The sequence below is a fragment of the Colletotrichum graminicola genome, assembly GCF_000149035.1.
Source record: "Colletotrichum graminicola M1.001 genomic scaffold supercont1.8, whole genome shotgun sequence".
Taxonomy (NCBI): Eukaryota; Fungi; Ascomycota; class Sordariomycetes; order Glomerellales; family Glomerellaceae; genus Colletotrichum; species Colletotrichum graminicola.
Window position 1 is genome coordinate 85,253 of NW_007361012.1, and position 23,162 is coordinate 108,414.

Below are 23,162 nucleotides of genomic sequence, written 5' to 3' on the forward strand. Positions count from 1 at the left end.
ATAACCCCCCCAGAAGCTCCTGCAACACCACTCTCCCCCTACCCAGCTGGAGGAGTCCACCACCACCGCCGCTGCCGCTGCCGCCGCCGCTGCCAGTCTCCGTACCCTGCGCCAGCGCCGTCACTGGGGACACAGCCAGAGACACAACCAGACATTGCGCCTGGGCCGCCGCCTCTGCAGCAATCAGCTCCTTTGCCGCTGTCGCTGCTACTGCCGCGCCTGTTCTCTCCTGGTGGCCCTCCTCCTATTCCTACGACTGGACCAGAGAAATTCGTCAACGACTCTCTTCACCACTCTCACGATTCCATCGCAGCTCCCGCTTTACGGTGGCCCATAGATGTCGACATGTCATCTACCGACCTGTCGGCCCAACAGCCGCAACCGCCGCAAAACCCCGAATCGACATCGCAGTCTGCTGGCGGAGATTCCAACACGAGCCCCAACGCTCAAGGCAGCTCTGCTGCTGCTGCTGCTGCCGCCGCCGCCGCCGCAAACCACTTGAGTTTTCGCAGGTGCGTCCTTCACCACCAACCTCCGCCTCGGTGATTCTTTGCGATGACCGCCGTTATTGTCGAATTTAAAATGCCATGTGTGCGCTGACATGGATTTTTTTTTTGTAATTAAAAGGCAACGAGCTTCAAGAGCTTGCGAGGTACGTAGTTTCCCACCTTTATCTTGGCCGCGCCCGCCATTCCGAGACCCCTCTGCCCACTTTGTGCCGAGGTATCCTTACTTCGTGTACCGCCGAGCCGCGTTGCTCTGTGTTGCACTGCGAGATATCATCGCCCACCACATCAATCAGATCCGTCGCGATCAGATTTGAAGCTAACTATTGGCCTTCAATATACAGACATGTCACGCGCGCAAGGTACGGATACGCAATTGTCAATCCTTCGACTCGCCCGCCCCCTCCCCCTCTGCGCCACATAGCACGCGACACGGCCTCCTTCGCGCCCAACCATCTCACAAAACCCTCCTCCCTTCTCCAGCCGACTTTCCTCACCAAACTGCTCTATACTAACTTTATGTAGGTACGATGCGATGCCGCGAGCCTGGGCGTGCCTTGCACGAACTGCGTCGCCTTCCAGATCGAATGCCGCATCCCTACCCCCAAGCGCAAAAAGACAACAAATGCCGGAACGAACAAGGACTCGGACAGGTCTGCCTCTACTTCGCCGTTTTCGCATACCCTCAACCTTGGGCTAACTGAGGTGCGCTCCAGTGAGAAAGGAGATACTGCCGACGACCGTTCACCAAGAGCGCCTAGTGTTTCTGCCCCTGGCCCCGGGACGTTCCCCCCGCGAACACCTGCTGTCTATCACACCACAGACGGTACGCCGTCGTCCAACTACACCGAGTCGCAAGCCCGAAAAGAGGAGGTTGACAGTGGAACCTACCTCAACCTCGTGATGAAACCCAAGTTTACAAGGGCCCCTATTACGGACGCTGGCAGAGTCGCATACCTCGGGGAGTCGTCTAACCTAACCTTGCTTGTCCATGATCGCCAAGGCTCGTCAGACGTCGTCCACTACCCTTTGCCCGAAAACGTCAGGGGATCCAGAGCCCGCCTGACCGAGCTGGATAACGTCGAAATTGACATTCTCCACCAGCGTGGCGCTTTTCTGCTACCGCCGCGGTCACTATGTGACGAGCTCATCGATTCGTATTTCAAATGGATCCATCCCATTGTTCCCGTCATCAACCGCACCCGTTTTATGCGACAATATCGCGATCCCAAAAACCCGCCATCTCTTTTGCTGTTGCAGGCTGTGCTGCTGGCCGGCTCCCGAGTCTGCACGAACCCGCAGTTGATGGACGCCAATGGCTCGACAACCCCTGCGGCCCTGACCTTCTACAAGAGAGCAAAGGCACTGTACGATGCCAACTATGAGGACGACCGAGTGACCATCGTGCAATCGCTGTTGCTGATGGGCTGGTATTGGGAAGGACCCGAAGATGTCACCAAGAACGTGTTTTACTGGAGCCGAGTCGCTACCATCGTTGCTCAGGGCTCTGGTATGCATAGAAGCGTCGAACAATCGCAGCTCAGTCGCTCCGACAAGAGGCTTTGGAAGAGAATCTGGTGGACCCTTTTCACGCGAGATAGGTCCGTCGCTGTCGCCCTTGGTCGGCCTGTACACATCAACCTGGACGACTCGGATGTCGAAATGCTCACCGAAGATGACTTCATTGAGGACGACGGCGACCGCAACAGCGAGTACCCTCCAGATCCGATACACGTTCAGTTTTTTATGCAATATGTCAAACTCTGTGAGATTATGGGCCTGGTGCTCTCGCAACAGTACTCGGTGGCCTCGAAGGGTCGGCAGCGCAACGCAATCGATCTGACGCACAGCGATATGGCCCTCGCAGATTGGCTTCAGAATTGCCCCAAGATTGTGTACTGGGAGGTTGCCCGGCATCACTTTTGGTCTGCCCTGCTTCATTCCAACTACTACACGACCTTGTGCCTCTTACACAGGGCACACATGCCGCCCAACGGCGGAAGTCGGTTTCCTGACGATTCTCCATACCCATCACGGAACATTGCGTTCCAGGCAGCAGCCATGATCACCTCAATTATCGAGAACCTGGCGGCTCATGGCGAACTGCGTTTTTGCCCGGCATTTGTGGTGTACAGCTTGTTCTCTGCTCTCATCATGCATGTATATCAAATGCGGTCGCCTGTGCCTTCGATTCAACAGGTGACGCAAGACAGATTGAGAACATGTATGCAAGCCCTCAAGGAAGTCTCGCGCGTGTGGCTGGTGGGGAAGATGGTGTACACCTTGTTCGAGTCCATCATAGGAAACAAAGTCCTCGAGGAGCGTCTGCAAAAAGCTGCAGGCAAGCGACACAGGAAGGCGCAACAGGCCATGGCGCAGCTAGAGCAGCATTCGCGTCCCCATGACGTGGCCAAGCGGAAGTACGATGATATGGCCATTGACTTCAGCGTTAACACACCGACTCCCCAGGAGTCGTATGAACGTTCACGTCCCCAGACACCGAGCCATATGAAGGGCGACGGTAACCCCCAAAACATGCCGCCGCCGGTCACCTCTCCCAACCCCAGGCAACATGACACATTCATGGGCGGGACATCATCACGGCCACAGACCAGACCTGCAACACCGTTCAACCCTTCCTTCTCCGTTCCAGCTACGCCACCAGACTTGTACCTGGTAACTCGCAACTCGCCGAACATATCCCAGTCTTTATGGGAGAATTTTCAGCCCGACCAGCTGTTCCCAGAGAGTGCCAGCATGCCAGCCTTCCCCCTTATGTCGCCTCCGTCCGCAAACCAACAAGGCCTCGACGCAGGTCTCATGGCGCAACTCCAAAACCCCAGCTTGCAGAGCGGCCTGGCAGCCCAAAACACCCCGTTCCATCAAAGGGGGGCCAACAAGACGGGCTTAAGTGGAAGCCCTCCTCAAGGCCACAATGTCCTCCAATCAGGCATGCAGGGCTTCCAACAGCATCAGCAGCAACCACAACAACAGCAGCCGCAGTCACAGGCGCAAGCACAAGGACAGAACTCCCACAGCAGTCTCAACAGCAATTTATGGACTGCCAACTTTGATGGGCTGATGCCTGACGGCCAGAGTCCGAGCGATAGTTGGAGTACAGGATCTGCCCAGGGGCAGCCTGTTCCAAACACCTTGAACGTCGAGGACTGGTAAGTGAATACACGGCCCGGAGACCGACTGACTCACTGAGCTGACGACTTACTACAGGTTCCAATTTTTCGGCATCAATAATGGCGATTTGGCAAACATGAATATCGACCTAGGACTTGGACCCCAGTGAAGATAGGTCAGGTGCGCTTGGTATCCGTTCTCGCTTTTATAGCTTGGCATGTGTAGCACAGGCTTCGCTCAAGGCCTATCCTGTAGTTGCAGATGTGGTAGAGGGCGTACCAATGAACAATGTTCGAGATTTGGCGAGAAACTTCTTAATTTCACATGTGTTTCTCTGAGGCGCACTTGCACCAGTTGGCGTCATGAGGAGCCGGGTGTGTATTGTTCAGGCAGGGCCATATGAATAATGCGTAAGCCCTTGCATGCACAGCAAGCAGTCAACCCTCGCAGGAGGCTGCAGGCTTAAGACTAAAATCATGGCCCATGTCAACACGACGTTGCCCTTGCCCACTTGGTTCAAGAGTACGTCGCTATCACCGACGAGTAGCTAAATACAGCTGGCGTCACACATCACTGCTAAACACATGGATGAAAAGGCGACATGATATTCGGGGTTGGTCCCAATTTAAGAAACAAACCACCTTCCAAGGGGGTTACCTCTCCCCGATCCCTTTGCCTCCTCGGTCTAGGCAGCCCACGACTAACAATCATAGCTCCATTCCCTAGACTCAACCCGGGCCTAAAAGGCTTTGTAATGAAGAGCAAGCTGATGATGTTCCCAGGTCTAATGTTTCGAAAGAAATAACTGTTGAATGAAAATGGGAGGTGCTGGTAGGTCAAGGGCAGGTTGGGCGACCATTCTGAATGGAAGCCGTGGCAGACTGACAAGCCACCTACCCTTGCCGTAAAATCCCCCTTCCATGCCCGCTAACGCCTTTTCCAATGCTCAACTATGCAGCACCAATTCGACTGCTGCCTACCCTTGTCGCTCCGTGCACCTCGCGGGCGTCTCTATCTTTGGTTCAGATCATGATATGTGTGTGTCCTTGCTGAGGCCTCGAGGGGCCGGAGCCGTACACCCAATATAGTAGCTTTGCCAAATAATGGCGTCGGCGATTTTGGGTCTAATCAGACTTCTTGGACTTGACGGCCGATGCGTTGTTACTCACGCTTCGGCCTCTGACAGACCCGTCTCCGTCGCTCCTGCTCGTAGAGCCGACTGTCATTGGGGCGGTCTCGAATAACCCTGAGCTAGTCACACCGCTGCCGACTGACACGGACAGCCTCCCATCGTCACTGTTGGTATCGGTTAATTCGATGAGGTCGAGGACGTCCGGTTGACGACTCCGGGTCCCCGTTGTCGGCGTTCCAGGAGATTTGGCGAACGCGCCGCGCAGCCATGTTTCTACCGTCGCCGCGGCACGATCAAGACCGGAGCCTTGCCTGGAAGTTGCCGAGAGATCTTGACCCTCGTCGAAGGGGCTTTCGACAATCCCACTGCTAGATCCTGGCCTGAACCCAAAGTTGGCCGTCTCAGAACCCATGACAGAAATGGACGGTAGCGACTCGTCGATGGCAAGTCCAGGGAGATGCTTCTTCGCCCACGTGTTCAAGTAATCCTTTTCCGGGCCAGGCGCCCGGACGCTTCGACCCATGGAACCAACGCCCCCAGGTCTCCTCATCCATGCTGGCCGCGTGTCCCCAGCATCGCTGTTCATCCTGCTCCTTGAAGACGCAGGGGTGGACAAAGCCGGAGTGCTGGATAGGTTGGGCCTGTTGCTGAGATTGCTCTGACGTCGGGAGGTCGGCCTGCCCACTTGTTCTGGACTTTCCATGAGCCCAGCTGTTATCGCTGCAGTATCAAGAGAGTGCCTTGGTGTCGACATGGTCGAAGTACTTCGGAGGCTCTTCTTCCGTCGTGGCGGAAAATACCCTATTGTTTTCTTCGACACACGGGCGATCTCAACTGGTTTTGGAACCGAGTCCAAAGCAACCCAGCGTACGTGAGTCCATGGCAACTCCTCTTCTTCGTTTCTGGATAGCTCGGATGATGAGCCATTCGTAGTTGGCAAGCTGAAGAAATCGACTTGTTGTGGTTGAGCGGAAGTACGCCCATCTCGGCCGTTGGCGCTTTTCGGTTCCGGTGTTGGGGACAGGAAGTCGACGGCTTGTCCCTCGTGTGAAGGCGGCTCACATGGGCGGCCCTTGATCTCGCACGCGTCGACCGGTATAGCTAGCCATTTTCGCACCTGGATATCTCTGGACCACATACCATTGGCCTTTCTGAATGCGTCCTCGCGACACCTATATTTGAGCACTATACCGGCATAGGTGTCGGTTGGTTGCACGTGGTGAATGTACACCAGTTGGTCTTGAACTTCCTCCTCTTGCAGCGTGTCTCTAACAGACTCGTCCGAATTCCTCCTCTTATACTTGCCCGCCACGTCAAGACCTCCGTTGACGCCCTCGTGGCTCTCCAAGACGCTCGCTGTTCGCGCTGCTTTGAGGGCAGCATCTCTCTCTGCGAGGGAACCTGTCGCTATGTCTCGATGGTCAGGCCTAGAGTTGGATGGTGGTGCAGGGCCCCAGTCCTTTGGAGCCTTCCGTGGCGGCGTGGAATAGTCTCGCTTAAGGGGGTTGAAGCCCGTCCGTCTCCCGTTCCTGTGATCTGACTCGTAACCCGCATCGTGAACACTTCCACCAGATATGATGGAAGAAGCCAACCCTTGGATTGAGGCCCAGCCCTGAGACCATGTCGTATCCAGGAAACTTGCAGTGTTTGGTACAGTGTTGTTTCGGCGGTTACTGGTAGACGCATCTCGTGCCGCGGGCTTGGCAGTTGTATCCCTAGACAGGTGGCCGGAGGGCATTGGGCTTGGCTCTCGACTAGACGGCGCACGCAGGGCAGAAAAGGAGGCGGAGAGCCTCTCTATAGGCCCACCGGTTGAGGAAGAGTCGTCGAGGGTACTGATGAGGCGCCGGTTGCGTGGGCGGGCTTCGGCATCATGGCGTGCTGGCATGAGGGCCGACGAAGACATATGGGATGCCGACCCGACCGGGTTCAGGGAGTTTGCCATAATGGAGCAAGGCCGCGCACCTCGTCGATTAGGTGGCAGGGAGTTGAAAAGGAGGGCATCAGCGCGCGGCTACAGTCATGGGCAGCTTTCGATCGCAAGACGAGATAGGCGATTCGGAGAGGCGGCGTCGTGGGCGACTTCGGATAAGAGAAGACGACGGGGTGGATCAGTTTCACAGGATACGTCGCGAAATATGCTGACTGGCCCTCGACACTGCTCGAGAGGAGGGCACGTAAGGGGGGCGGGAGGTTGCAGTCGATCGTCGAGGGAGAAAAACGAATGGATCAGGCAAGAGAGGAGGAGGATTGGCTGAAGCCGAATGACAACGAGTGATGGGGAGACTGCTCGTGGTTCTTAGTATCTCTTCTTTACTTAGCGTACGTCGGGGGTAACCAGAGAGCAAACAGTAGCGAAAGCGGTAGTGGGAGCGGGAGAGTGGACGTGGATTGAACGGGACTGGACTGAACTGGGCTAAGCTGTCCTCCACTGATGCGGCGGACGGGCTTGGACTTGGGACTTGGGGTGTGCTGGAAGGGCGAAAGGTCAGAGGATGGGAGGGACCCTTGGATGAGACGACGTAACCAGCACTGCGAGCAGCCCTGCATACTTGCCCATCTCCCCCTCTTCCCCTGTCCCATTGAATAATAATTAGCGGTTCTAGTAGTGGGGACAGAACAGGTGGCTTTCCTGCAATCCCCCAATTCGCTTGAGGCCTGGGCTGTTTTAGAACCCGAGTTTGCGGTCCTCTCACTCCAGTGTCGCTCCAGTGTCTTCCAAACACACTAGAGAACCATCCCCGCCCAGGCCAGCAAGGTGGGGGGGGGAAGGAAAGGGGGGGTTTGATTTCCAACAGCACCATATGCCACTGTCGGGCATGTATGTACGATCTGCAGCCAACTTGCCCGTGCGAGGGGGGTGCATACTTCTCTCCGCCGAGATTGCAGCGGCCCCACTTGGAGTTCCTTGCGGACATCACGACAATGCCACGCGCCGTAATCGCCTTGGTCTTCAGGAGCACATAATCGAATTACATCCAGTGCCAACCAGCGACACCACATTCTCGTATGCGGGGCCACTCAACGTTGCTCTAGTCCTTCGGCCGTCTCCAGCACGCGATGCCCATCTGCATCGAGTGTCGACACCCGGTCAAGACGCTATGGACCAAGTACTCGAATGCCGATGACAAGTCTAGCGGTCACAATATTCGCTTGACTGTTTGCAGAAACTGCGGTCACTTTTGCGATAAATATGTCGAGCATGATTTCGTCGTGCTTTTTATTGACCTAGTTCTCATCAAACCCCAGGTCTACCGTCACCTACTTCACAATACCTTAATGAAGGACGATGACCGATTTGATGCAAGTCACGAATGGGTTGCTGGTTACTTGACGTCAAACAGTTGCTGACACGGTCTCCGTACAGTCTTCCATCGTGCGACTCGGAGTTTTACTGCTGTTGTTCGACGTGTACTTGACATGGGCGCGCATCGAGAAACAGACGGTTCCTGCATCCGCTAAAGACGAAGGCGCCAGTTTGGGCAGCCTGACTCAACAGTCCATTGTGTCGCAATACCTCTTCTTCTGTACGGTACTATCCGAGGAAACTGAATGGTCGTCACTGAAGTGTATGCTAACATCCTGCCAGTAATTCTCTGTGCTCTGTCGACATTTGCCTTCCATATGAGCATCCGGTTCATGACCTCTTCTGCCTTCTCTCCACTAGGCATGCTCAATGTCCTGCCTCGATACTCGCGCCCCAACTCTGTCTCGACCGCGCTACTCGTCTCATCCTCTACCAAGCTCTTCCCGATCCTTATGGTTATATGGCAGTATGATGTTCCAGCCGCGGCGCGATCGCTTGGCTGGGCCGTGGTAGCGAACAACGTCGAGGCACTCCGTATTTTGCTGGATTGTGGCTATGGCGTCGCCACATTACTGGCCACAACAGGAGCTCTGGCGCGCTGGGCGGTAGGACGCAGCGTTCTGTGGGCTGCTGGACTAGATGGCGTCGATTCCATTGGCGAGACCAGCATTGCTGCGGACGGTAAGGCCCTCTGGGCTCTGTTGATGTATGCCAGGGAATGGGCGAGTGACTTGGCTGCCGGGTAGGAGAAAACATGGGACAGGAGAAATCAAGCGGAAGTTTGCATAAGTGTAGAATTCAGCATTGCGTAAATTGATGTTGGCTACATACTTGCTTCAATCACTCGAGGACGCATCCTATCGAGCATCGGCCCAAGCCCTGAGTCTTGCCAGCGCCGTCAACCATCATCATCTGGCCTGGAGAATGCATGACGACATTCCTTGACGCCCTGCAACAAGCCTCTATGACAGAATCCCCGCAAGTCCTTAACGCCGTCCATATGAGGTTGTAGTTGTGTAAAGTTGGTAATAGTACATCGATATCCCATCGCGTCCCTGCGACCGTCATCGCTTTGAGGTATTCATCAATGGTGCACGGCGCTTTCTCGGAGGTTGCTGCGTTTGGGCTCGATCAAGGGGTGGAGTTGGGCGAGGAACGTGATAGCCCACATGAGATAGCAGCATGCGAGGGCCAAGAGGAGAGACGATCTCCAGATGCTGTTGCCGGCGTTAGCAGTGCTGGACAGGGATAGGAAGCGCAAATAGGCTTTCCCGTGTTTTCCTCGGCCAGATCGAAACATACATTTGAGTCTCGCCCTTGGGCGACAAGAACCATGCGCCAGCGCCCATCGCCACGACGACGACGAGGCCGATGAAGATGCTGTACCTATTGTCTCGCGTCAGCATTTCCCCCCGTTGACCAGGTGAGCACACGACCGACGATACCCTTGCGCCATTTCGATGTGTTGTTCCAAAAGGTGATTTTCCGTTGAGATGTGCAGGTGTACCGAGCTTCGCGATGGTGTTGTCTTGCCGCTTTGTCGTCCTGTCGTTTGGGAAGGCTGAGAGCTATGAGGTTGGATGCCGACAGTGGATGCGGCCGCCAATATGGACAGTGCCAAAAACGGTGTGGCTGAAGCGGAGATCGACCGCTCATGCTTGCTTAGTCATTTGCAACCTCTATACGGTCCCTCCGCCTTATCCGTACTGTCCTTGCCTGTGCATCTTCCATTCATCTTTGATACATAGACATGTGCAGTTGGTAACCAAGGCCGGGCAACAATTTTCCCTGCCTGTTTTGTTGAGTCGCCCCTTTTATGGATTGAGCGGTCCTTTTGCTACCCTATTTTGGTATGATGATGAACAACGATGACGGAGAGACAGACTAAACCATTGAGTATAAGGAGAGATCAGACCAGAGACCAATGAATGCCAATAGAGAGACAAGGGATACTTTTTACTTTGCTCTGGTTACGTCTGGATGGTTGACGACTCCAAAGACTTCAATACTGTTGTTCAGCCTACCTCCTCAAGAGTCATTTTCAAACTTGAGGCCAGCTTCCTTCCTCACGGCACCATAAATACCCGCTATGTCACCAGATGGCCCTGCATGGTCCTTGACAATCTGGAGGTGTTTGTCGGCGGTTTCAATGTTGGGCAAGCGCGTGCCAGCGGCCTTGGCGATGGCGATGGCATGGCCGGCATCTTTCCTCGCCAGATCCACCGCGAATAGCGGCTCTTGTCTCTTATAGTAATCACCCTCCAACATCCGCACCGAGTACGCAGGGTATGGGCTTCCACCGAAGAGAGCGTCAACGAATTGCTTAACGTAGTCTGTTCCAAGCCCGCTCTTCTCGGCCGCTACATAAGTCTCTGCCAACTGCTCGACCATGCCCAGTATGACAGTGTTCCCCAGCACCTTCAGGGTCGCGGCCTTGTGGTACGGCTCGTCAGCCATGTTGATCTCGCGAGTTGCCATGACACGGACATAGGGCCGGATCTTCTCGATCGAGGCCTTGGGGCCCGCCAGAACGAGGGTTGCATTACCAGCAGCCACCATGGCGGGCGCACCAAAAACAGGGGCGCAAACAAAGTCAGCGCCCTTGTCCAGAACGGACTTCGCGGCGGCCTCGGAGGTCCCGGGGGCGATGGTTGAGCATTCCACAAAGACCTTGCCTTTGAGGTCTTGCTGCACTGCGACCGCGAAGATCTCGTCCACTGCCTGGTCGTTGGCTACGCACGTGAAGATGATGTCAGCTTTGGTGATGGCGTCACCAAGCGACTCGGTAACCTCTGTCTTGCCAGCGGGCAAGCTCTGACTCAGTGCTATCGCTCGTTTGGCGGTGCGGTTGTAGATGAGGAGCGGTTCATCCAGGTTGGATTTCTCCACGAGATTCTTGCACATACCCTGGGCGAGGTAAGCTAAGGTGCCTCGAGTGGTGTGGGAATTGAGCCAAATTAGGAGTGGGGGAGGGTCACCCTTCCAATGTTACCGAGGCCGATCCAGAGAAGCCTTGGAGCCATTGTGTGAAATGCGGAATGAGCGACAATCGAGAAGAGAGAAATCACGCCCAGTACGAGTGCGGGAGCGGCTGCATATCACTCAGGGCTTAAGGGTTGGAAAGTTGGGAAGACACGAGAACTGGGCAGATGTGGGAAATCCGAGTTGAGGCGTTCTTTCAGACGGCTCAGCGAGGTAAGCAAACCTGGTAAGCGGCATTGACACCCGAAATGCTCAGGTAAGTTTCACAAGGTGACGACACACTGGAGAGAGAAGCGGGGTTATCCGCATTGACGGCCTGCGTTCAACAGCATTGTAGTGTATCCGTACCGGATGCCGCAATTCCATCGGATACGATACAAAGAAGAGGGACGGCGACCGTAATGATACTTCTGCACGACTCTACGTTTTTAGCAGAATGTCAAAACTTCTGTACTGCGTAATAACACATCCCTCCTTTCTTTTGTGATCCCAGCTTCTGCGCCAACCATATCGAAATGCTAGGTAATTACCCTAGATAAGGTAGCTGACGTGCGGGCCGCGGTAGCTCCCGTCGTTGTAGTTGGTCTCTAGAAGTCAAGGACGCAGGTGCAAGTCCAGTCGGTGTAAGTCGTTTAGAACACAGCCCGCCAACAACCCCGAGTGACGGGCTTGTTTTAGGGATTGGTTTGCTATTCGTCACACAATTGAGATATTTCCCCACTTGTATGCGAACACTGTGGAACAACAACGCTGCAAGGTACGGATGGTGAGCACTCATCAGGCATTCAGTGATCGCTTTAAAGTCTTGATCCATTTCATACGTGGCCGACAACTCGCCTCGGTGCTACGGTGATACCATAAGGTCGCCGACGGTGGTTTCTTGATGGGGTCTTGCCCGTCTTATCGTCTTATCAGTACGCCCTTTGGTAGGTTGGGTTGACTCACAAAGTGGGAATTCCCTTGGGTTGGGGGGAACAGGGCGCGTTACAGTTCGTGCTCTTCTTGCCAGGATCCCAGCCCGCGTCTTTCCCTTCGTCACCCGTCTCCAACTTTCACCAAAGCTCAGTTTTTACGACTTGACCTATTCCGAGTCATCCCCGGATTCAAGCAGATTCCAAGGCGGACTGGCGGTCCTCTACATGGTTGTCTGAAGAAATGGCTGGGCTTTGACCCTTCCCCCTTCTCAAAGCGCTGCCTCCAACGGGAACTTGGGCACCGTATTTCGACCTTTTTCAACGCTTACAATCGGGTTCTGTGCTCTCACCGCCAAACCCACGACGAGTTGAACGTGGTTCGGCTAGCTCTCTATACCATCAGTGTCTATGATTTACTTACACCATATTGAATTATATCGTTATTAAAAGACAGCCTATCATTTGGTATGCTCTGCACTTTCCCGCTACTGTTGGTAACATGCGGGCTGCTGTGTTGAAACAAGCGAGCAACCTGGTTGCGAGGGTATGTGTCGCATTTTCTACTGTCACCATCTTCTCTGAACTTGCAGCACATGAGCTTACGCACCTCATGCTAGGCCCCTTTTGCTCTCGACTCATGTAGTCCGCCCAATTGCAGACCTTACCACCGCCCCATACGCCAAGATGAAGCCTTGAAAAACGCACTCTCTGCAGTCCGCCACTCTTCGAGCTCTGAAGCGCGGGAGAAAAAACGAGCGGAAGACAGGGTAATTGCTCTTGATCCTGACAAGTTGTGCTGTCGATATCTAACTCTGATCCAAGGACTTTATTGTATCTGTCTTAGAAGCGTCAGCTACCCGTCGTGATGCCAAAGGGTATCTTCAAAAATACGCCCCTCAGTTGGGTGAAGGCGACTCCAAGAAGCGCAAGACGAACGAGCTGCAAGGACCAGCTGACCAGACTTACTCAACCATTCGTGTTGTCAATCAGGCGCCAAAGTTCATACAGGGTAACGATTCCAAGTCCGAGATCACCGTCCCCTTTGATGAAAACACCAACTTGGCCATTGTTAAAATTCGTCTTCCGCAAGATATTGACGACGAAGTGCTGAGCGCAATTGCCAAGACTTTGACCCAGCTTAGGAAGCTTGGCCTCGTGAGCCTCATTGTTCTGGATGGAGGGCCAACCTCAAGCCGGAAACTCGTCCGTGAACAGTCCTGGCGTATTCAGCAAGCCGTTGACGTCTTTGGCGAGCCGGGCTGCATTCTGCTCGACCAGTGCGTCGCCGATGCTCAATCAGCGACGGCTCAGACGGAGGGCTTTATGCCGTCTAGTATTTACGTCCAGCACCCTCATCTTTTGCTACGAGCCTTGCGGGACAATGCCATTGCGATAGTGCCCCCCGTCACAATGGCGCACGACATGAAGAGCATTGACGTAGTTGATGCCGACGAAACCATTATAGCGCTTACAAAGTATTTTTGCGGGCTTCAGTTCAACACTTCTGAGCACCCATCACCCGACTCCAGTCTTAGTCCAGGCCTCAGGGTTGCTTCGGTCGAGAAGGTCATCATTCTTGACCCGGCTGGGGGCACGCCTCTATCTGATGCACACGACGACTCTTGCCATCGATACATCAATCTCGAACAAGAATTTGAGGGCATCATGTATGGGCTCACGCATCCTTCGGGGTCAGAGGCTCGGCGAGGCAAAGTACCAGAAGAAACACGACAGGTTCATGCCCGTAATCTTGACTTGTCGAGGAAGGTCCTTGCTATGCTACCCTCGACGTCCTCCGCCATCATCAGCACCCCTTCTGCTGCTGCGAACAAACCCATTGAGGAATTCACCAGGGTTACAACGCGCAACAGACAGAATCCCCTGATCCATAACCTTCTGACAGACAAACCCGTCTTCTCGTCATCACTACCCCTTGAGCGGGTGCGGTCGGGGAAGAAGGCTGATGCAGCGACCGGCGGGACACATGTCGCAACCTTGCTCAAACGCGGCATGCCTCTTACGGTATACCCTGATCCTACGATCAGTGCCTGGTTGCCGCCTCGTCCGGGAGGCCCACGCCTGAGGCTCACAGACACATGCATAGACCTGCCACGACTGGCTCATCTGATCAATGACTCTTTCAACCGTGAGCTGGACGTTCAGCATTATTTGGAGCGCGTCAACGAGAATCTAGCTGGTGTCATAATTGCCGGGGAGTACGAAGGCGGAGCGATACTGACGTGGGAGAGGCCGTTTGGGTTGGACGAGGAGACGGCGTACAAGACTGGACGCCTCGTTCCGTATCTGGACAAATTTGCGGTTCTCAAAAGCCGACAGGGTAGTGGCGGTGTTGCTGATGTGGTTTTCAACGCCATGGTGAGGGGCTGTTTCCCGGAGGGTGTCTGTTGGCGTAGTAGACAAGACAACCCTGTCAACAAGTGGTATTTTGAACGGTCGCTGGGGACGTGGAAGCTGAAGGACACCAACTGGACCATGTTCTGGACAACTCCTCATCTGCCGCTGAGCGATCCGAAATTGCTGGACTATGAGGATGTTTGCCGCAACATTGAGCCATCGTGGGCGGACTTCAAGCCACCGGATTAGAATGGATGTAGGCGAGGACTATAGCGTTCTGTGATTCGAGCACAACAAGACTATAAATGAAATGACTAGGAAGAGCATGATTTCCGCATTCACAAAGTAAAATCTCGGCCGATATGAAAAGTGCGGATCAAGTGACTAGGCAGTCATACAACTGATACGACGTAGGGATGGCTCGATTCTGTTTCTTGTTCTTGCACTTGGATGAGAGAAAGAGAAAGGGTGCTGAGGACGGATGATCAACGTTGTGAGGTTGTCTCCGAATTATGCATGCATAACTTTCGAGACGTTGGTGTATTACAGGTGATGAAAGGAATGAAGGGAGAGTACCTCACTACCGGTAGCTGTCTCCATATATCACGTGCTATACAGGCTGTTCCAGTATCCCCTGCACTGGTTGGCTGATCTGACTGGTCCCCCAGAGAGCTTGTGACAGCATGCTGCTGTGCAGCCAATTTAAGATACTGGATACTTGTCTACCTTGCTTGAGCTGATAGCAGGCACGACACGAGGCAGCACTTCCGTGTCTACAAACCACCACCATCCTTCCAACAGACGCATCTTTTCTGTTGCGAGTCGAGTCGCATCTCTCTATCCCGTTTTCATACAATTACAAACTTCATCCAGGACTGTCGCAAAGATGGACTTCAAGAATTTCGGCAAGAACATCACGTACGTCTTGCCCATGTATTCTTTGAAAGGGCTGTCTTGAGGTGCTTTCAGGCTGACGAGATACCCTCAACCACAGTTCCTTCGGGGCTTCCATTACCCCCTTCGCCTCCCGTACCTTTCAGTACACCAAGGAGCAGCTCGGCCAGGCTGAGGACAAGGTACGGGACCGCAGGCGCCGATCAGACATCGGTTGCTTGACGAGAGGAGCTAATAATTGTGACCTCAACAGACCCAGCTCCCGCCCGACTATATCGACCTCGAGAAGCGCGTCGATGCTCTTAAGCAGGTTCACCAGAAGATGTTGGCTGTAACGTGAGGATCTCCCGCGACTTCCACCAAGCCAATAATCAATCACTAATACCAACACGTGAAGCTCTCAATACTCGAACGAGGCCTATGATTATCCTCCCAATCTCAAGGAGACCTTCCAGGATCTCGGCCGCACCGTCAGCGAGAAGGTTTCCCTGCTCTCTTCCGCCGCCTCTCCTGCGGAGGCTCAGGCCGCACTGACGGCCCCTCCCACCGCGAAGCCCCAGCCCAAGACCTTCAACCATGCCATTGCCAGAGCTAGTCTCTCCAGCAGCCAGGTCTTGCACCAGCAACACACCGGTGCGGGGGAGGACCCTTTAGCTACAGCCCTTGAGAAATACGCCCTGGCCATGGAGCGCGTCGGCGAGGCCCGCATGGCCCAGGATGCCCAGATCCAGAGCCGCTTCCTTGCTGGTTGGAACACCACCTTGAACACCAACCTCAAGTTCGCTACTCGTGCCCGCCAAAATGTCGAGAAGTCGAGATTGACCCTTGATGCCGCCAAGGCCCGCGCTCACGGTACCACCTGGAAGATCGGCCCCGGCTCTCCCCGTCCGGATGAACACCAGCCTCAAGAGCTGAGCCCTGAGGCGCAGGAAGAAATTGAGAAAGCCGAGGACGAGTTCGTTACGCAGACCGAAGAGGCTGTCGGTGTCATGAAGAATGTGTGTGGACGCAACCCTCTTACCCGCATCGTAATCGTCGCTAATGCACACAACAGGTCCTTGACACCCCTGAGCCCCTTCGCAACCTTGCCGACCTCATTGCTGCTCAGATTGAGTACCACAAGCGGGCTTACGAGATTCTGAGCGAGCTTGCTCCCGTTGTGGATGGTCTGCAGGTTGAGCAAGAGGTTAGTCGCGCATCGAACTACGCCGTTTAACAAGCCCCGCCCGTGCTGACGCCTTCGCTGCAGGCCAGCTACCGCAAGAGCCGTGAAAATGCCTCTTAAGCAACTGGAACGAGCGATGCGTTCTTCAAAATCACCACCGCTGTGCTGGCACCTTCCTCATGCCTAGGCCCAGACCATGTCAGTAAGTGTCGAACTGCGGCGACTGAAGTACTCCAAAGGCTGGAAGAAAAGTCGGTTTCTTGAGTTCTCGCGAATCTAGTGGAACCGCCTCTGCCATACACCATTTCTCGCAATGGAACAACCCTTCATTATGTATGGCATTTTGTGGCTGCTCGGACTCGCATCCCCATTCAACGACTGGGAGTTAGAGACAAAGACGAACTGATACGTCCATTCATGTTTTTTTCCATGACCGATGAATATATAGCTCTTTTCGTGTTCTTGCAAAGCCCAAGTTTTTAAGGGGAAAAAAGATTGCTACATTCAGTGATGTCAAACATTGAATAACACTACATCCATGTTCGCATATATCGCTTGTTATGAACCAATCGGAGGAGTTGAAGCGAATCTGGCCTGCTGAGGAAGCGTCCACATGTTTGTTTGGCAGTATTGCAAGATGGGAGTTTCTTCTTCCTCTTCTTTTCCCGCCATATCCTAGGATCGACTGACATCCGTCCAAACATTTTTAGACGTCAGGAATTTTGTGGCTAGCGTTTGACAGCGGGAACCTACCTCGGTATGTAGGCAGGTAATATCGCATGTCTACCTGTTCAGCGACTTCTGCGTCATGGCAAAAGTCACGTGATCTGAACGTGCTGACTTATGTAAGGAAATCTACTGGTCAATGAAAGCAAAGCGACCATTACCATTCCGCGTGCAGTTCCCGACCTCACGCTCCACAGATCTACTCCCCAAACGCCGTCACCCGAATTCGAGCCAATTGATACCGCAATCATGCGAAGGACATTTCGCCTGCTCGCGGGCGTCAAGCCTGCTAGGTATCTCGAACCCGGCACACCGACGGGCCTAACGGGCCTCTGGACGCACAACAGTCCCCGGTCGACCTTGCTGTACCTGTACAGCACCACCCTCGAGAAGCTCAAGACATTCCCCGAGTCCTCTCTGTACCGTCAGTCTGTCGAAGCCATCACAAAGCACCGCCTCAGTCTCGTCGAAGCGACGGAACCCCCGGGTCTCGCTGAGTGGGAGAAAAAGGCCGCGCAGATCGTCAAGGAGAAGCCCGAACAGTTCCGCCTCGTTAGCGGCCGCGTTGACGGCAGCGGCGCCCGGACGGTGAAGCTCGGCAACCGAACATTCGTTGTTGGCACCCAGCACGACGCTGGGGACATTCGCGTTGAGGAATGGGACGGCGAGAAGGACGAGGGTGGTACCCTCGAGGGTCCCCGTACCGAGGCTGAGCGGAAGGACCACCAGCTTCTTGCCAGCCGCAAGGATCTGAACGACATCGCCAAGATTCAGTGGGAGCCCGAGCCGCAGTTGACGGCCGACCAGTATGTTTACCTATGCACCGGTAGAGAGGGATCGGGCTCAATGGCATTGCCTGTATACTGACTGGTTTTGCGCATCCTGTAGGATCTCCGAGCTGGAGAACAAGATTGGAGCTGGCCTCATTGAGGAGGTCATTGAAGTCGCCGAGGGCGAACTTAAGCTTGTCGACGTGATGAAGCAGGCCAAGGTGTACGTTTTCCCCCTCCGCCCCCCTCTTCCAGCCCTTGGGCTCCGCGCGTGCTGACAGTTGCTCAACAGGTGGGAGGACCTGGAGGAGAAGCCCATCGAGGGCCAGTGGACCTACTTTGAGCGCCACTCCGCATAGGCTGGACCGCCTGCTGCAGAGAATCGTCTGCGCGTTATAGAAAATGTATATTAGGCGACTGTGATGACCAAGATACGTCAAGCCGTTACTTCTTCGCATTAGTTACTGAATGTGTCCACATATAACCCCTTCAACGTATAGGGGTTTATTATTATCAAGAGCGCTGAAGCGGAGTGTTATCAAGATCATTCTGACTACTTCTGTCTTTGTACACAGGGAAGCATAGACTTGGCGGGCCATGTTCCTATTGCAATAGTAAGACTTGGGCTGCGCAATACCGATTGAAGATGTCCAGTCCACAAGAGAAGCATTGCGGTTTGTGAAAGCGGCCGATTATATTGAGTAGTAATCCGAAAGTGTATACTCTTCGTACTAAGTGAATACTAGTAGCTTCCAGGGGGCCAAGTCCGGATATGCTAAGGATAAAATTATCTTTAAAAAAAAATGCTACAGACACATAGATTGGGTTCAGGCTGTTAACCCAAGAGCAGACTTATCGGTTACTACAGAATTAGTTGATCATAGCACGTTCCAAGGTAACCGTGCAACTTGGGCAACCTATACTGATGCAGGAGGGTGTCCCCACTTTTGCCTTTCATCGAATTCTTGCCTCCGGCATCTCACAACTTACACCAACAAGATAAACTCACTCCAAGTCGCTGACCGAACACGAAACGACGATATCCAACATCCCACTGTATAATTTCAAAGGCATTCCCACAATCAGCAGCCTCTTCCCTCCGTTCGCATTGGCATATTGTCATTTCCGGTCGTCAACGGTGGAAGGCGGCCATGAGTCAACCAGCTTCCAGTCGCAAGAGGTCGGCATCGGCCATGTCCATGAGTGACAGTCAAGACGCCCGCTACGGCTCTCAATTTCTTAATGACTCCATAAATCCTCTCAGTCATACACCCTCCGTTTTGCGCCAGCTTCGCCTCGCCGGACTCACGGAGACGGACCAGCCTCCTTCGCGGACGCAGCCCAGGTTCCCGCACCGCGCGTGGCAGGACCCGGATGCGCCGAGTGGACGGGGATCCGTCGCCGCTGCCAAGGCCCTGGTAAGCAGCGATGTAGAACAAACTAACGACCAGGAGACGGAAGAAAGCTCTGACGATTATGAGGGGAGGCGGAGGAGGAGGAAAAGAGACGGGGAGACGAAGGCCAAGTACGCCTCCGAGAAGTCGATGTTCCGGCCCTTGGTCCGCGCCATCTACGGGTTTCTGGACAAGGGTGACACATCCAGCGCCAAACGCGCCTTTGGGATCCTTGTGAGGTCCCACGTCCACGGGAAGCCGGTCGACATCAGGCGGAATAACTACTGGGCCCTTGGTGCCGAGATCCTTATGCGCGAGGGCGGCGGTACCTTCGCCAGCGCCGCAAACGACAGACCAGGAATGGATGAGACGTACCCCGCGTCGAACGTTCCCCGGGTGCGCGAGTACTTCCAAGACCTCATTCAACGCTACCCGTACAACTTCAAGTATCGTGCCGCCGTCTCCGCCGTCGACTTTTGGCCCGCACTGCTGAGCTACGAGGTGTTCCAGATACATAGGCAGCACGAATCGTATCTGCAGCAGCTGGAGCGCGAGGCTGAGGACTGGGAGGACGACTCTTTGCAAGAGGCGTCGTTGTTCGGCGGTGGCGACATGATGACAGACGACGCTGACTTCAGGATGTCCACCTGGCAGCCCGATGCGCGGGACCGACGGCTGCGCCAGGCGAGGGATCAAATTCGCCTACGTTCGCTGGATGCGCTGCGCGAGATCGCGGGCCGCATGGACGATTTGCTCGAGGACCGGCCGTTTTCGCACAGTCATGAGCTGCTGCGGTTACGTGGAATGGTGTCGTTATACATCGGCGACCTACTCATCCCGGCATACAAGGACACGGATGGCCAGATAACCGAGGCAAGGATACGGCGTGATGCAGAGAGGAATAACGCACGAAGCAGCTTCCAGAAGATGGTGGAACATGGCGGACGACCCGATGTGTTTATTCAAAATATGCTCGCCTCCGCCGAGCACGACGAAGGCCCCATTCTCCCGGTTTTCTCGTCACTTCCTATTCGAGAGTACCGCACGGCTATCTAGAAGTGGTCGTCGGTGTTTTTCTGAGTAGGTGAGGCACAAAGAGCTGACAAAGAAAAGAGCATGTGCCGCCCCATTTACTTTACGGCTGCCCGTAGGCACAATTCGATTCCCGTTCTTATCCCCTTTCAAGCCTCCCTCTTAGATGGTGCCCACCTCTGTAGCACCAGAGCGAAGTTGGAGCTGCCCACGACGACGCACCACTGACCTCCCGGACTCCACGCTACCTGTCTACCGACAAACGTCGATGCGCCGCAGTTCTCTACCTTATGGGGCTTGAGAGGTGCTTGGGGGTTGCTCACACTGTATTTGCCATTCCACATGTCCAGTGTTTCCTGATTGAATTGAGCTTTCAGCTCAGGTACCTGCTCGAGTTCTGTGCGATGAACCTTGTCCGCCGCCTTTCTCTCCCGGACGGTCAGCCCCGATTTGGCACTGCCGGTGCTCCTGTGAGTGATGGCGTTGAGCCAATTGGGTTTCGACGGGGGCTCCTTGCCGTCTCTGCTCGGTCTCCTAAGGGCATTGACATATTCGTGGAAGCCGGTGATCTGCTCAAAATCCCAGAAGAAGATTTTGCCGGTGGCGTTACAGAAGGCCAAAATGGGATGTTGGTCAGGGACAAAGTGCAGTTTGAACCGCATGAAGAACTGCGGGCCACAGCCGGGGGTCTGGAACTCGATCAGGCGGGTGTAAGGGGCCGGGCACTCCGCCGAGACTCCTGGGTTAAAGGCAGATCGGGTGAGGTTGGCTGGATTGATAGTGGTCGGTGCCATGGACTGCGGCGGGGGCGGATCCTGAGATGAGAAACCCTCAATTTTCCACAGGACGATGACATCATCGTGACAGGCTCGGGATAGGATGTAATCGCCGAAGAAAGAAACGCTGGAGGACGTAAGCTATCTGCTGCGATTGTAACTGTACTTCTCGTGCTGTAGAGCACCTACCAATCTACGAGACTGCTGTGCACCTCGGATGTAGAGAAATGAGGGTAATGAACCTCAACCGGACGGTTTGTAGGCTCAGTCGGGAGGTCTGGCACCGTCCACTGCCCGTTGCGTTAGTTGGTGGGCGGCATCACATAGCTGAGACACAATTCCTACCAGGTTGATTATCTGATCGTGACCGGCCGAGAGGATATAACGACCAGTGTCATGCCAGGCCTTGTGCTCCCGTTAGCAACAGACTTACCAGTGAATACCAAGGAGAGTTTCTCGACAGACCAATGTCAGCAAGTTCCAGTAGTGACCCTCACCTCCGAGAATACACAGACAAGGCTGTTTCTCATGCTTGGGATCCAGACTCCATATCCGAACCGTAGTGTCGTCGGAACACGAGGCGATGATCAAGGGATCGATAGGTGAGGTAACCACATCACAAACATCCTGCCGTTGCATCAGTGCGACTCTTCTTTAAAAGAATCGAGGCAAGGCTCACTCCTCCATGACCAACTAGACACTGAGTGAGGTGTGAGCAAACATATTATACGGGGGGTCTGGTGCGTGGCTTTTGCCCCCACTCACGTTAACAAGCTTGCCTTCAACGACGTCGTAGACTTTGATCTTGGCATCCTCGCCGCCATAGCATAGCAGTGGCCTTCCCGTCTCTGCATCTCGAGTCCATGTACAGTAATAGTTTCTAGCCTCAGCCTGCAGGTCCAGTCAGTCACGGAGGGTCGTGGGGGCAGTCCGGTTATTGGGGATGGATGCACATCATCATCACGAATTACGCTGATTATCTCGCAAGGATTGGAGTCATCAGTGGTTGCCGTCAGGCGGCAAACAACAATCTAATGATAAAAAAAATAAGTCCATGCCTGGTCCGACAAGGTGCCTGGCGGCAAGCGGCGTGCAGGAAGACACTTACATGCTTTTTGCTAACTGCAGCAAAAACAGAGCTCGCATCCAGTGGCTGATAAGGACAGAATTTGACGTCGAAGAATTCTGTGCAAAAGCGGATTAGATCAGGTCTGAGGCACTGGCAGACTGGCGCCAGAACTTACCAGGCACGGGGTCATCTTGAGCGAGGTATTTGGTATCATCCTGTAGCCAACGTCAGCAGGAGACAGGGGTAAGTACACCAAGACGGGGCATTGCGTGTAGTTGCTGGGGTTGTGCAGTGATGCAATTTTCACTGGCATTTATCCAGAAGGAACTAGGTTCATGGACAAGTTGGATAGCCACAACAAGAGGGGCCTTGGCATGATTGGTGTGAGCTAGCACACATACCTCAAGATGGACCGAGACTCTTAACCTTGGAAAATCGTAAGGAGTCGGTGTGGATATGGGGGCCATTGTCAGATCGCGACTGTTGAGGTTGAGATCAGATGTCCGAGAACACAACGAGAGGGACAACGTTCGAGCGATGGGGCTGAGTGTTCCCTTTTTGCTGCGACGCTATTCGCTTTTGTCCGTAAGTTGAGATTCGACAGCTACAGAGTCCAGGCCGAGAGTGTCCCAAGTAGTACGTGTGCGGCGGTGGTGGGCTGGGGCGTGTACGAGACCAGGAGGCACAAGACGCGTTGAGACGCGGTTACGGCAGATTCAGGCGGCAAAGTGGTGGGCAAGGGCAGAATAGGTGTAAGTGAAAGAGTAGTTAATTAGGTAGGTTAGGTACCTCACGTGGGAGAGCAGCTAAAATTGGCACTAGCTAGAGCGCAATTATTGCAGCCGGCATGTGGATGCGAAGCGGATAACAAGAAGAGGGCGAACTTCTTAAGATGCAGTGAGTTGCAGACGTGGGGGGTTGAGCCAATACTGCAATTGAGTTGGAGTTTGCTGTCTCGACCAACGACATGCAGGATTTTCAGCAGTTCCTTTCAGGGTTGGATGTGCC

General features: G+C 54.3%; 10 protein-coding genes across 10 annotated transcripts; 6 read left to right on the plus strand and 4 right to left on the minus strand.

Annotated features, from left to right (window-relative positions):
* Positions 1–345: 345 nt before the first annotated feature.
* On the plus strand, positions 346–3,807 carry GLRG_02708 (fungal specific transcription factor domain-containing protein; the record flags this gene model as incomplete). The annotated part of the gene is made up of 4 exons (XM_008093393.1): positions 346–512; positions 628–652; positions 1,032–3,676; positions 3,735–3,807. The coding sequence occupies 4 exons, from the start codon at positions 346–348 to the stop codon at positions 3,805–3,807; spliced, it is 2,910 nt and encodes a 969-aa protein (XP_008091584.1).
* Positions 3,808–4,762: 955 nt separating this feature from the next.
* Positions 4,763–6,715, minus strand: GLRG_02709 (LysM domain-containing protein; the record flags this gene model as incomplete). The annotated part of the gene is made up of 1 exon (XM_008093394.1): positions 4,763–6,715. One exon carries the CDS (start codon positions 6,713–6,715, stop codon positions 4,763–4,765), a length of 1,953 nt encoding a protein of 650 aa, XP_008091585.1.
* A 1,115-nt stretch (positions 6,716–7,830) lies between these two features.
* On the plus strand, positions 7,831–8,823 carry GLRG_02710 (Arv1-like family protein; the record flags this gene model as incomplete). Its single annotated transcript, XM_008093395.1, has 3 exons — positions 7,831–8,088; positions 8,138–8,297; positions 8,360–8,823. 3 exons carry the CDS (start codon positions 7,831–7,833, stop codon positions 8,821–8,823), a joined length of 882 nt encoding a protein of 293 aa, XP_008091586.1.
* A 338-nt stretch (positions 8,824–9,161) lies between these two features.
* Positions 9,162–9,533, minus strand: GLRG_02711 (ATP synthase subunit H; the record flags this gene model as incomplete). Its single annotated transcript, XM_008093396.1, has 3 exons — positions 9,162–9,294; positions 9,380–9,463; positions 9,523–9,533. 3 exons carry the CDS (start codon positions 9,531–9,533, stop codon positions 9,162–9,164), a joined length of 228 nt encoding a protein of 75 aa, XP_008091587.1.
* A 572-nt stretch (positions 9,534–10,105) lies between these two features.
* Positions 10,106–11,100, minus strand: GLRG_02712 (uncharacterized protein; the record flags this gene model as incomplete). Its single annotated transcript, XM_008093397.1, has 2 exons — positions 10,106–10,984; positions 11,056–11,100. 2 exons carry the CDS (start codon positions 11,098–11,100, stop codon positions 10,106–10,108), a joined length of 924 nt encoding a protein of 307 aa, XP_008091588.1.
* Positions 11,101–12,472: 1,372 nt separating this feature from the next.
* GLRG_02713 (uncharacterized protein) lies at positions 12,473–14,577 on the plus strand (the record flags this gene model as incomplete). The annotated part of the gene is made up of 3 exons (XM_008093398.1): positions 12,473–12,517; positions 12,591–12,740; positions 12,796–14,577. The coding sequence occupies 3 exons, from the start codon at positions 12,473–12,475 to the stop codon at positions 14,575–14,577; spliced, it is 1,977 nt and encodes a 658-aa protein (XP_008091589.1).
* Positions 14,578–15,214: 637 nt separating this feature from the next.
* On the plus strand, positions 15,215–16,507 carry GLRG_02714 (bin/amphiphysin/Rvs domain for vesicular trafficking; the record flags this gene model as incomplete). The annotated part of the gene is made up of 6 exons (XM_008093399.1): positions 15,215–15,246; positions 15,323–15,404; positions 15,476–15,558; positions 15,620–16,220; positions 16,277–16,408; positions 16,472–16,507. The coding sequence occupies 6 exons, from the start codon at positions 15,215–15,217 to the stop codon at positions 16,505–16,507; spliced, it is 966 nt and encodes a 321-aa protein (XP_008091590.1).
* Positions 16,508–17,362: 855 nt separating this feature from the next.
* GLRG_02715 (uncharacterized protein) lies at positions 17,363–18,242 on the plus strand (the record flags this gene model as incomplete). The annotated part of the gene is made up of 3 exons (XM_008093400.1): positions 17,363–17,919; positions 18,002–18,106; positions 18,176–18,242. 3 exons carry the CDS (start codon positions 17,363–17,365, stop codon positions 18,240–18,242), a joined length of 729 nt encoding a protein of 242 aa, XP_008091591.1.
* Positions 18,243–19,034: 792 nt separating this feature from the next.
* Positions 19,035–20,333, plus strand: GLRG_02716 (uncharacterized protein; the record flags this gene model as incomplete). The annotated part of the gene is made up of 1 exon (XM_008093401.1): positions 19,035–20,333. One exon carries the CDS (start codon positions 19,035–19,037, stop codon positions 20,331–20,333), a length of 1,299 nt encoding a protein of 432 aa, XP_008091592.1.
* Positions 20,334–20,458: 125 nt separating this feature from the next.
* On the minus strand, positions 20,459–22,621 carry GLRG_02717 (WD domain-containing protein; the record flags this gene model as incomplete). The annotated part of the gene is made up of 9 exons (XM_008093402.1): positions 20,459–21,212; positions 21,275–21,375; positions 21,431–21,490; positions 21,551–21,712; positions 21,765–21,785; positions 21,851–21,976; positions 22,194–22,270; positions 22,330–22,369; positions 22,556–22,621. The coding sequence occupies 9 exons, from the start codon at positions 22,619–22,621 to the stop codon at positions 20,459–20,461; spliced, it is 1,407 nt and encodes a 468-aa protein (XP_008091593.1).
* Positions 22,622–23,162: the final 541 nt, after the last annotated feature.